Source organism: Dromiciops gliroides, chromosome 2, assembly GCF_019393635.1.
Source record: "Dromiciops gliroides isolate mDroGli1 chromosome 2, mDroGli1.pri, whole genome shotgun sequence".
Taxonomy (NCBI): domain Eukaryota; kingdom Metazoa; phylum Chordata; class Mammalia; order Microbiotheria; family Microbiotheriidae; genus Dromiciops; species Dromiciops gliroides.
In genome coordinates this window covers 196103722-196116121 of record NC_057862.1, presented here as the reverse complement: position 1 = coordinate 196116121, position 12400 = coordinate 196103722, and the positions used below count along the sequence as shown (strand labels likewise).

Genomic DNA, 12400 nt, shown 5'->3' with positions numbered 1-12400 from the left:
AGGGCTGGACTACTTGACCTTTAAGGTCCCTTCTAGATCTAAATTTATGACCCTATGAACATTCTGCTTAGTCCTGCTTTATGCTCTAAGTTCCACAAGGGCAGGGGCTTGGTCTGCTCATCATCTCTCTCCTGGACTATTGAAAAGCCTGCTAGCTGGTCTCTTGGCCTTAAGTCTCTTCCCACTGCAGTTCATCCATCACCCACATGTCAAATCGATCTTCCTATAGCATAGATCTCACCATGTCACCCATCCCCACAAACCCTCACTCGATAAATTCTGGTTGCTCCCTATCACCTCCAGGAGTAAATATAAAAATCCTGTGTCTAGCATTCAAATCCCTTTATAACCCTGCCCCTTCCTCTCTTTCTAATCTTCTTATTCATTAATTTCCTCTACTTCCTCTGGGATCCAATGATACTGGCCTCCTTGGGGTTCCTCACATAGGACACTGCATCTTCCAAGTCAGTGCGTTTTCACTAGCTTTCCACCCTGCCTAGAACTCTCTCCCTCTTTATCTCTGCTTCCTGGTTTTTTCAGCTTCCTTCGAATTCAGCTAAAGTCCTCCCTTCTGCAAGAAGCCTTCATTTCCAGGTCCCCTTTACTCTCAGTGCCTTCCCTTGGAAATCGTGTCCAATTTATCCTGTATGTCTCATTTGTAAATAGTTGTTTGTATGCTGTTTTCCCCATTAGATTATGGGCTCCTTGAGAGCAGGGACTGGTTTTTTGTTTGTTTTTGAGGGGGTGGTTATTTTGTTTTGGTATTCTCAGCACTTAGCATTGGTGCTTCTTGACTTCTGTTGATCTAAACCAGTAGACAATAGGCTTATTCACTCGATGTAGTGCTTCACATAGATCACCCAATTTGAGTATGACAAGGTGAAGGCATGTATTTTTATCCCTTTTATGGATGAGGAAACAAAAGCACAGAGACTTTGTGAATTGCTTGAGATCACATAGGTAGCCAGACTGGGAACTCATGGCTTCTGAATCTACTGCTCCACTGCCCTCCACTCTGGACTCCCCCAACTCTTTGGCTTACTGCTATTGACTCCTTTCCAATTGTCAATCCTGTGTGATCTCCACCATCTGCCTCTTCTTCTCATGGTACTCAACACCAGCAGAGGAAGTCACCCAATCGTGCCCCTGGATCCTCACTGCTACATAGCCACATTGACTCACATTTCCCTCAGCTTCCCTCCTGATCAGTAAGAGAAGGGAGATAGATGATTTTTCACATCCCTTATAGTCTAGAGCCATGCTGATCCTTCCAGTTAGTCAAATTCATAGCCTCACAGTCATCCTTGCCTTTTCTCTTTAGAGCCGACATTCACTCACTAAGTGTGGTAGACATCTCTCAAATCCATCCCCTCCAACCAACAAACACAGCCCACACTCTATCTAGTTCAAGCCCCCATCTTTTCTTGTCTAGGCTGTTACAATGACTTCACGATTGGTGGTCTCCCTGCTTCCAGTTTCTTCCTTCTCTAGTCCACCCTCCATACAACTGCTAAAACAATCTTCTGACTAATGCACAGGTTGGACCATGTCCAACCTCCTCAAAAACTCCCTATTGCCTCTAGGCAAACTCCTCAAGCCTGCAGTTAAGGCACCCAACAATCCGGCTTCAATATATCTTTCTAGCATCACTGCATATTCTTCTTCTTAATTGTTCTATCTTACAGCCAAACCGTACGTACTCCTAGTGGTTCCTAAAATTCAACGTTCTATGGCCCACTTCTGTGTCCTTTGCACAAGATGTCTCCCAAGTCTAGACTCCTCCAGGCCCCTCTAGGCTCAGGTGTCACCTCCTCCATGAAGCCTTCTCCAATACCCTCAGCTGGTACTGCTCTCTTCCCCCTTCAATCACTTTGCACTTACTTATCTGGTACATACAGTATCCACCCAGTCAAATGGGAACTCCTATTTTTCATTTTTCCTGTGTAGCCTTGTCGCCTAATACAGTGTCTTACCCATCACAGGCATTTAATGAATTTAATAAATCCAAACGCAGTAATGCTCCTTATAGCTCTTATAATCACAGATGGGGGGGAGGGGAGAAGGGACAGTGTGGAGTTGTGACAAGAAAGCCAACCTTGGAGAGTGGAGAAGAGCCAGGCTTGGAGACAGGAAGCCCAGGGTCCAAATTCCTCCTCTATCATAAACCAGGGATGAATCTTCTCAGTGCCCTAAGACATCCTGACTAATGAGTGAGATCAGTAGAAAGTTTCAACCCCAGGTAGTTCCCTAGAGACAAAATCATAGGCCTGGATCCTAGCCCTAACATGCACACACCCCGCCCCCCACATCCTTCCCCCACCCACCCACCACACACCATTCACCCACCACACAAACATTGCACACATGGCCACAAAGCACACAAACACCACGTACAACATAAACATATATCACAGAAATACAACATATACCACACATACCACACAAACATCACACATATCACATACACAAACCTTAAAAACATCACACAAACACCACATGTATCACACATATACACAGATACCATAAATACCTCATACCTCACGAATACCGCCCGCACACACACACACACGCACACACACAGCTGACATTTCTATAGAACTTTAAGCTTTATAGAATGTGTTCCATATATTATTTCATTTCATTCTCACCACACTATGAGGTAGATACTATAGTACTATCACCCCTGTTTTACAGGGGAGGAAAGTGAGTTTCAGGGAGGGCTAAGCAGCTTGCTTGTGGCCAAAGAGCTAGGAAGCCTTCAAGGCAAGATTTGAAAGCTGGCCTTGGTCAGGTCTCTCCTGACTCCGGGCCCAGCACTGCTGCTGCTCTCCCATGCTGCAGCTCATGAACCTCTGATTCTAAGTAGGTTGTGCAGGTTTGAAAGTCCCCTCTTTACACTGGAGATAACCAAGGTTCTGTCCAGTGCTCCCAATGCTAGGTCTTTGGATCCTTCCATTTGGCTACGCTGCGCCTCTAGACCAGAGTGGAAGCACTAAGGAAGGGTCTTCTCTGGTTCTAACGCTGTTGTCTCCACCATCCACATCAGGGATTACTCACTGCTATAAAACATGTTTTCCTTTTGAGCCCAGACTTGAACACTGTCTAGAAGAGACATCCACTCTTGCAGGAAGCAGCCTTCACTTATTTAGCGGGCTCCTGCCATATGGCAGACATTCTGCTTGGGCTCCATGGTCTCTGCACACATAACTTATGTTCTTCTGGAACCGGGTGAAGTTGTTGATTTAAGCATGAAAAGAGATTTGTGGCATTAGAGGCTGCCCTGTGGGGGACTCAAATCCAGGTATACAGGACTGCCCCCGTGGTTGGCACTGAAATCAGAAGACTGGGGGATTTCAGAGCTGGAACGAAGGGCTTCCAAGGGCCCAACAGCAAGTTACTTTTGCCGGGGTAAATTCCATGGACAAGCCTCATCCAAATGAGACGGGAGGCCTTGGAGAGTGGGATGGGAAGATGGAAATTTTAGCAAAGAGCTAAACTCTAAATATGGTACTAAATATGACTACTGTTCTAACAGTTAAGAGACCCACATCCAAGTCCCCTAAGTTAACCATGTGAACCTGGGCAAATCACTTGATTTTGCTGGGATTCAGTTTCTGAAACTATAAAACAAGGGAACTGGAATAGGATCTGAGATCTCTTCCAGTTATGGAAGAGTCTGTTCTATGAAGAGAAGAGTAAGCTCCATTTTGGTTTATTCTTTTTTTTTTTTTTTGCAGGGCAATGGGGGTTAAGTGACTTGCCCAGGGTCACACAGCTAGTAAGTGTCAAGTGTCTGAGGCCGAATTTGAACTTAGGTACTCCTGAATCCAGAGCCGGTGCTTTATCCACTGCGCCACCTAGCTGCCCCTGGTTTATTCTTAAACAAACATTATTTCTTCTAGTAGTGGGTATAGTAGGAGTAAATTAAATTTTTTTTTCTTAAACTTTCCTAATCTTAAAGTTCTCTATACACTGTCTTTGAATCAATGCCCTGAACACAATTTTTCAGTTCATCCACATACAGGACAACTTGACTTATTGTTCATCCTCCAAGGAACAAATTTAGAACAAGATTTTTTTTTTCAGGTAGTTTCAGCAGAAGTTGGCAGTTGTTGACTTGTGATCAAGTTCAGACTAAGCATTCTGTAATCAAATTCTTCCCTAGGAAGGGGATGAGTGATTTCTGCCACTATTTTCTATAATAAACATTTATTTTATTTTTCTAGTTACATATAAGGGTAGTTTTCAACATTCATTTTCATGAGATTTAGAGTTCCAAATTTTTTCTCCCTCCCTCCCTCCCTTTCCTGCCCCCTCCACAAGACCACAACCAGGTTATATATGTACAATCCACAAGTGCTCTTTTTTTTTTTTTTTAGTGAGGCAATTGTGGTTAAGTGACTTGCCCAGGGTCACACAGCTAGTAAGTGTTAAGTATCTGAGGCCGCATTTGAACTCAGGTCCTCCTGACTCCAGGGCCAGTGCTCTATCCAGCTGCCCCCACAAGTGCTCTTTTTATCAGTTCTTTCTATGGAGGTGGATGGTAAGCTTCCTCATTAGTCCCTTGGGATTGTCTTGGATCATTGCATTGTTGAGAGTAGTTAAGTCATTCACAATTGCTCATAGAACAATACTGCTGTTACTATGCACAATGTCCTCCTAGCTCTGCTCACTTCACTTCATCAGTTCATGAGACTTTCCAGGTTTTTCTGGGATCATCCTGTTGGTCATTTCCTATAGCACAATACCATTCCACCACAATCATATACCATAGCTTCTTCAGTCATTCCTCAATTGATGGACATTCCCTTGATTCTCAATTCTTAGCCACCACAAAGAGTTGCTATAAATATTTTTTGTACAATTTTCCCCCTTTTCTCTTCTTCATGATTACTATTGTTAACTGTTTCCCTTCCATCCTCTTCCTTTCCCTATGATATTTACTCTATTATCCATCTTCTTTCATCCTATCCCTCTTGAAAAGGGATTTGTTTCTGTCTGTCCCCTCCCCCAATCTGTCCTTCCTTCTTTTGCCCCTCTCTCTTTATCCCCCTTCCCCTCCTATTTTCCTGCAGGGTTAGAGAGATTACTCCACCCAATTGGGTGTGTCTGTCACTATTTTCTACTTGAAAGTAAGGGTATTGTGGAAAACCAGATAAAAGGTACAATGAACACTGTGATTATACCAATGAGATTCTGATGAGGTGGGGTTGGGGGGAGGCAGTCCAATTCTCCCTTGTTTCTAGCAGGGAGGACATTCCTACCAGAATGTCAAAAACATGCTAGGAATTGTGATGGGGGCATAGGGAAAAGAGGGACAACCATAGGAGATCTTGGGAGAATCTCCAAACTGATGACAAAAAATGATCTTCTCTCACTCCCTTCTACTCACTCCTCCCCAACAAAAAACAAGGGCAAGCCATGAGATTACTGTAAAGTGGAGGAACAGTGAGTCTTTAAGGCATATGTGGTACTAACTTGTAGCAGAAATCCGCGTTGTGATTGTAAAACCTGCAGAGGTTCCCATCGTCGGGGGGCGTAGCACAGAAGAAGATGGTGGGAGACAGATTGTATCTGCCAATCTTACAAAATTCATCGGTGTCTCGAGGAACACCTGGCTCGATGGCAACCCTGTCACCTGGAAGAAGAAAACAAGCAGCCTTCAACACACAGTGAGCAGCAGCTCCTGCTGAAATGTGGGCCCTGGGGCCTTGTTCTTGATTCTTTGTTCTCTTTGATCAGAAGGAGACAGCCCAAGGCCCCTCATCTGGGCTAAATAGAGGGCACAGATGTTGTGCTGGGATGAATATTCATCTGCAAGCACCACAATGAGAAAACCCAGACTACATCTCCCCCAGGAGGCCATAGAGCATCTCTGTCATTAGGTCCAACCTAAGGAAGCCAAAGAAATCCTGCCATGGATTTATGCTCTAGGTGAATTTGGGACACGGCCATCTACCACAGGAAAGACAGCCCTTTTATTGATATCTATAGAAATCAGCACGCCTTTTGGCAACTAACAAGGAGGACCCAAACTGGCCAAGACTCCCACCAAGCTTGAGGAAAACAATAAGCTGACACATGACCAAGGCTGGCTCAATGTTCCTCCCATTTAAAGGAGAAGGTGACCCTCCCTCCCCGAAATGATGGTAGTATCAGGGGCCTGGAGTTTATGGCCTGCCTGTCCTGAAAACAAGGGACAGAGGTGCTTAAGAAATGCAGTCCAGGGGGCGGCTAGGTGGTGCAGTAGATAAAGCACCAGCCCTGGATTCATGAGTACATGAGTTCAAATCCGGCCTCAGACACTTGACACTTACTAGCTGTGTGACCCTGGGCAAGTCACTTAACCCCCATTGCCCTGCCAAAAAAAAAGAAAAAGAAAAAAAAAACAGAAATGCAGTCCAGGGGGCAGCTAGGTGGAGCAGTGGATAAAGCACTGGCCCTGGATTCAGGAGGACCTGAGTTCAAATGCGGCCTCAGACACTTGACGCTTACTAGCTGTGTGACCTTGGGCAAGTCACCTAACCCTCACTGCCCTGCAAACAAAACAAACAAAAAAAGAAAAGAAAATTAGCTAGGTGCCACCACCACACTGACCCTGGATTCAGGAGGACCTGAGTTCAGATCCGGCCTCAGACACTTAACAATTACTAGCTGTGTGATCCTAGGCAAGTCACTTAACTCCAATTGCCTCACCAAAAAAAAAAAAAAAAATCTTGCTATTTATTTAAGAAATGCAGGCCACAGGGCAGCTAGGTGGTGCCGTGGATAGAGCACTGGCCCTGGACCCTGGAGTCAGGAGGACCTGAGTTCAAATTCAACCTCTGCCACTTGACACTTACTAGCTGTGTGACCCTGGGCAAGTCACTTAACCCCAATTGCCTCACAAAAAAAAGGTGCTTAGGGAGAAATGCAGGCCACAAAAGTTGGGGAACAATGGAAAGAGCCCCAGACTGTTTCTAAGAGAACCTGGGATCATGGTTCCGCAAATTACTACTTGTGTGACACTGATATCACAGGTCATGGACCTCCAACGACACCTGGTGTACCCCCGGAACTTTGCTTTACAGATGGTGAAGCTGAGGCCCAAAATGGTTATGTGACTTGTCTAAGCAAATCACTACTATGTGTCTTAGTTTCTTCATCTATAAAATAAGGAGGTTGGAAGGCACCATGGTACAGTAGAAGGAAAAGGATGGATGGAAGGGAGGGAGGGCTTATTAAGCACCTACTATGTGCCAAGCACTGTGCTAAGTTATTTACAAATATTATCTCATCTGATCCTCACAACAACCCTGGAAGGCAAGTGCTATTTTTATCCCCGTTTTTTTGTTGTTGTTTGGTCATGTCCAACTCTTTGTGATCCCATTTGGGGTTTCCTTGGTAAAGATACTGGAGTGGTTTGCCATTTCCTTCTATAGCTCACTTTACAGATGTGGAAACTGTGGCAAATAGGGCTAAGTGATTTACCCAGGGTCACACAGCTAGTAAGTGTCTGAGGCTGGATTTGAACTCAAGAAGATGAGCCTTCCTGACTCCAGATTTGGTACTCTATCTACTGAGCTACCTAGCTGCCCTTTATCCCCATTTCACGGTTGAGACAAATAGAGGTTAAATGATTTACCCAGATTTACCCAGTCACACAGCTAGTAAAGTGTCTGAGGCTAGATTTGAACTCAAGTCTTTGTGATTCCAGGCACAATGTTCTATCTACTATGCTACCTGGCTGTTGATGCCTTTGGACCTGAATTCAAATCCCAATTTTGCCATTTATGGATACTTAGCAGAGCCTAGCACATTGTAAGAGTTTAATAAATATCTGCTGATTGTTTGATTATTACCTCTGTGATCATTAAGAGATTGCTTGCGTAAACCATTTGTTCTCTGAGCCTCAGTTTCTCTATCTCTAAAGTGAAAGAGTGGGACTAGATGAGGTCCCTTCCAACTCTAGATCTCTGATGTTGGGATCCTTCCAGCTCTGAAATCCCATGATCCTAAGTACCCTTGTTCATTACAAGGGAATTTCTTAATTGGTGAATAAAAAAAAAATCTCCTATGTGTGCTAACAGAGGGTAAGAATGAAGTAATGAGGTATGCATGTTTTAAAGGAAAGAATAATCCAGGTGCCATTTGTATTTGGCTTTAGAGCAGATCAAAAACACAACATTACCCTCAACCTAGTGCACAACCCCAACCCCCTTCCCCACCCAGAACAACTGTTAGAGAGCAGAACTGGGCTGAGCAGGTCAGAACAGCAAGGTGGAAAAGAGCTTTATCTTATATCAAAATCTGCCAAATGGATCATTAGCCATCTATAGAAAATAGATTAGGGAGAGGGGGGAGACTAGTTTGTCATCACAGGTATTGTTCTGTACTATACAAAGATACACACAAAACCAAGTAGATTTAAACCCCAACTGAACTCAGGGTGTGACTCCCAGCAGCCAATCAGATCTCAGCCCAGAAAGCCCTGGGGGAGGCTGACCTTCTGCCAGAGCTCAGATGTGAAACCATCCCTTTTGGCTGCCCCAGAACCAGAAAGCAGCCAAACAGAATCTTCCCACAGAAGCTACAAGATGACTCATGATGTAACACCGAGGAAAGACCTACAAGCCTAGGCTGGACACATAGTGTCCAGTGACAATGGCCGTCAGCAGAAAATGGCGACAAACTCTCCAGTAATAATAATAACTGGATTAAATTCCTAACAGATTAATTCATTCACCTTACTGTGGGCCCCAGGACTCAGCATTAAGGCTCAAGGTTGCTGATAACCCAAGAGTTTGGGAGTGCATTATTTAGCACAAGAAGAGCATGTGTATAAAAAGAGTCAAGATCAAGCAGGTCAGACCAATGAGTATTTACTAAACACCTATTATTTGCCAGGCCCTATGCTAAGTTCTGGGGACACAAAGAAAGGCGAAAACAATTCCTGCCCTCCAAGGACCTCACATTCTAATTGGGAGTCAACGTGCAAACAATTATGTATATATTATATATGTGTGGATGTACATAAGAAGGTATGTATGTATATATACCACCCAAATCTCCCATGTATGTGTTATCACACACATATGTAATCATATATACATGTATATATCTATATCTCTATATATATCTATGCACACATATAAAATTAAAGTATTTGGGTTTTTCCAAAGGTTGGGTCTCCCTATCTCACCCAGGCTGGAAGTGTAGGGGCTATTCATTGGCCAGAACCCACCACTGATAAAATACGGAATTTTGACCAGCTCCAATTCACCTTTCTTTAAGTAGTATCCCAGAAAAAAAAAAAAGAAGGGGCAGCTAGGTGGCGCAGTGGATAAAGCACCAGCCCTGGATTCAGGAGTACCTGAGTTCAAGTCCAGCCTCAGACACTTGACACTTAATAGCTGTGTGACCCTGGGCAAGTCACTTAACCCCCATAGCCCCGCCAAAAAAAAGTAGTATCCCAGGGGTCCCCACTCCCAGGGGCCAAACTTAATGGGGCCACAAAACTGCAGGTCAGAACACTTAGGAGTTGGACATGACTGAACAACTAAATAATAATAATAATAATAATAATAATAATAATAAAATGTACACAAAGATACCCAGAGATACATGTGTATACAGACAGGCACGTGTACATATGTCTTATCTGCTGGAAATGGCACTGAAAATTTCTTATTGTTATAGAAGGAAAGAAAATTATATCAATAAAAGTGTTGTACATCAATTTTAAAAGTTACATCAACAATAAGAAAAATCTAACCCTAGACCAGGTTCAGACTTCTATCTTGTAATTAAGAAGTAACAAAATTTGGGGTGCAGCTAGGTGACGCAGTAGATAGAGCACCGGCCCTGGATTCAGGAGGACCTGAGTTCAAATCCGGCCTCAGACAGTTAACACTTAACTAGCTGTGTGACCCTAGGCAAGTCACTTAACCCCAATTGCCTCACCAAAAAAAAAAAAAAAAGTAACAAAATCTGTTGCTAGGATATAACCTTTGGGCAATTCACTTTGTAGTGATCCTGCAGAGTAATTCATAGGGCCACAGGAAGAGACTTCAGGGATCATTAGTGGGACTCCCCTTAAATTACAGATGAAAGTAACCAAGCAAAGAGAAGCTCAGTTACTTACCCAAGGTCACAAAGGTAGTAACTGAATTGGGATTTAAACTCAGGCCTTCTGACTCCAAATTCAGTGGACTTTTCTCTACTACTGCCTTCCAGAGAGCCAATGCCTGACACATAGTACATGCTTTTAAAAAATCGTTGTTCGGGGCAGCTTAGCTTGGTGCAGTGGATAAAGCACTGGCCCTGGATTCAGCAGGACCTGAATTCAAAAATCCGGCCTCAGACACTTGACACTTAATAGCTGTGTGACCCTGGGCAAGTCACTTAACCCTCATTGCCCCGCCCCCCCCCCAAAATCATTGTTGATTGATGAGTTAATTGATAATCACTAATATGAAAGTGGCCCAACCTGAGGGAACATCCTCAGGTGACTGACACCAGTAATGTCAAACTCAAATAGAAAAAATAACCCTGAAGGCTGCATATTAACTTAGAAAACTACAGGATTATCTATGGTTTATTTTATTTGTATGTATTTTGATAAACATTTCCCAATTATATTTTTTTGGGGGGGAGGGTGAGGCAATTGGGATTAAGTGACTTACCCAGGGTCACACAGCCAGTAAGTATAAAGTGTCTGAGGCTAGATTTGAACTGAGGTCCTCCTGACTCCAGGGTCAGGGCTCTATCTACTGCACCCCCTAGCGGCCCCCCCATTACATTGTAACCAGATTCAGGCTGCACTGGGGAACACTCCCCAGTCCTGTGGGCTATGAGTTTGATACATGTGATACAGATCTAACACCTTCAGGAGTCCAATCTCATCTACTGACTTTGCTTAATTTAACTCCAGGAACCTTATGGAATGAGCTGAGCCTGTGATGAAGGGAGGGAAGGATTCCAAAAGTTTCCACCATATGATTTTATAGAGGCCTCTTTGCCAATAAAATGGAACATTAATCAAAGCCAACAGCTATAACAAGACATCCTAGAGACAGGTGGGGTTTCTTTCCCTTGTATAAGCAGACTAGAGAGGTGTCTGGAGGTCCTCCTAGTGTCTAATCCCTGTGCACAGACAGGAGTAGCAGCCGGAGACAGCACAGCACAGCACAGGAGAAAGAGCTTATGGTCCTCTTCTCTATCATAAGAGACAAGTCATTTAGACTCTCTGCAAACCTCAGTTTGCTCATCTTATAAGAGAGGGGGCTGAACTTCATGCTGAGATCTCTTTCAGCTATAGCTCTACAACCCTGTGGCCCTGTGAACACTAGGCAGGGCGCTACTTCCTTCATCAGTAAAAGGAGGGGGTAAAACAAAAAACAACCTCCCTTTCAGATCTATGATCCAGGAAGAAAACTCCCCACATGGTTACTGACTGACAGGAAAAGGAGTCTGCTCACCTGGGAGAAGGTTCTTTACCATGGCTCCCACCTTCACCACAGTTCCTGAGGCTTCATGTCCCAGAACCATTGGCTTTTTAACCACAAATTCTCCAATCCGACCGTGCTTCCAGTAGTGGATATCAGAGCCACAGATGCCAACCGAATGCATTTTTAGCAGCACCTCTGGGGAAAAGGAAAGGAAAATGTGAAAAACTCCAAAATGCACAAGAGACTTGCTTTTGAAGGGCTTTCAAGTCTCTTCTCATCTTCCTGATATTCATAACCTCCCTCACCACCCCCACCCCCATTTTTACCTAAAGTGTTTATTTTGTAAGTATATTTATTTGTAAATCCATTAGCTTGTAAGCTCCTTGATGGCATTTCGTTTTTGTTGTTCAGTCATGTCTGACTCTCTGTGACTCCATTTGGGATTTTCTTGGCAAAGATACTGGAGTGGTTTGCCATTTCCTTCTCTAGCTCATCTTACAGATGAGGAAACTGAAACAGACAGGGTTAAGTGACTTGCCCCAGGTCACACAGCTAATAAGTGTCTGAGGCTGGATTTGAACTCAAGTCTTTCTGACTCCAGGCCCAGCACTCCATCCAACGTGCCACCTAGCTGTTCTAAGAACTGTCTTTTCCCCTTTTTTTTTTTAATTTTTATTTTATCCCCAGCACTTAACATAGTGCTGGGCACACAGTAGGGATTAAAATCAATGTTTAATGAATTAATAATATATGTATATGTTTTCTCCTTAATAAAATGTAAACTCCTTAAGGGCAGGAACTTGTTTCGTTTTGGTTTTTAACACAGTGCCTGTAATATCAATTCTCATTCACTGAACTCCCATTTGAGGGTAGTTTGAAAAAACGGGAGAGATGTTTTGGTCATAGAGTAGAAAGCACTTCAAAGGAGAGTCCTCAAATATAATCAGTCAGGATTTAAGCACCCTCTTTTG

General features: G+C 43.7%; 1 protein-coding gene across 3 annotated transcripts in view; it reads right to left on the bottom strand.

The window, feature by feature from the left end:
- The window catches only part of SORD (sorbitol dehydrogenase), a 73978-nt gene that overhangs the window by 22064 nt on the left and 39514 nt on the right, over window positions 1-12400 (bottom strand). For all 3 annotated transcript variants that reach the window (XM_043982495.1, XM_043982498.1, XM_043982497.1), the window contains 2 exons: window positions 11460-11624; window positions 5479-5638 (listed from right to left, as the gene is read on the bottom strand). In XM_043982495.1, the coding sequence (XP_043838430.1) occupies window positions 5479-5638; window positions 11460-11624 (325 nt within the window). The remainder of the gene's footprint in view (window positions 1-5478; window positions 5639-11459; window positions 11625-12400) is intronic.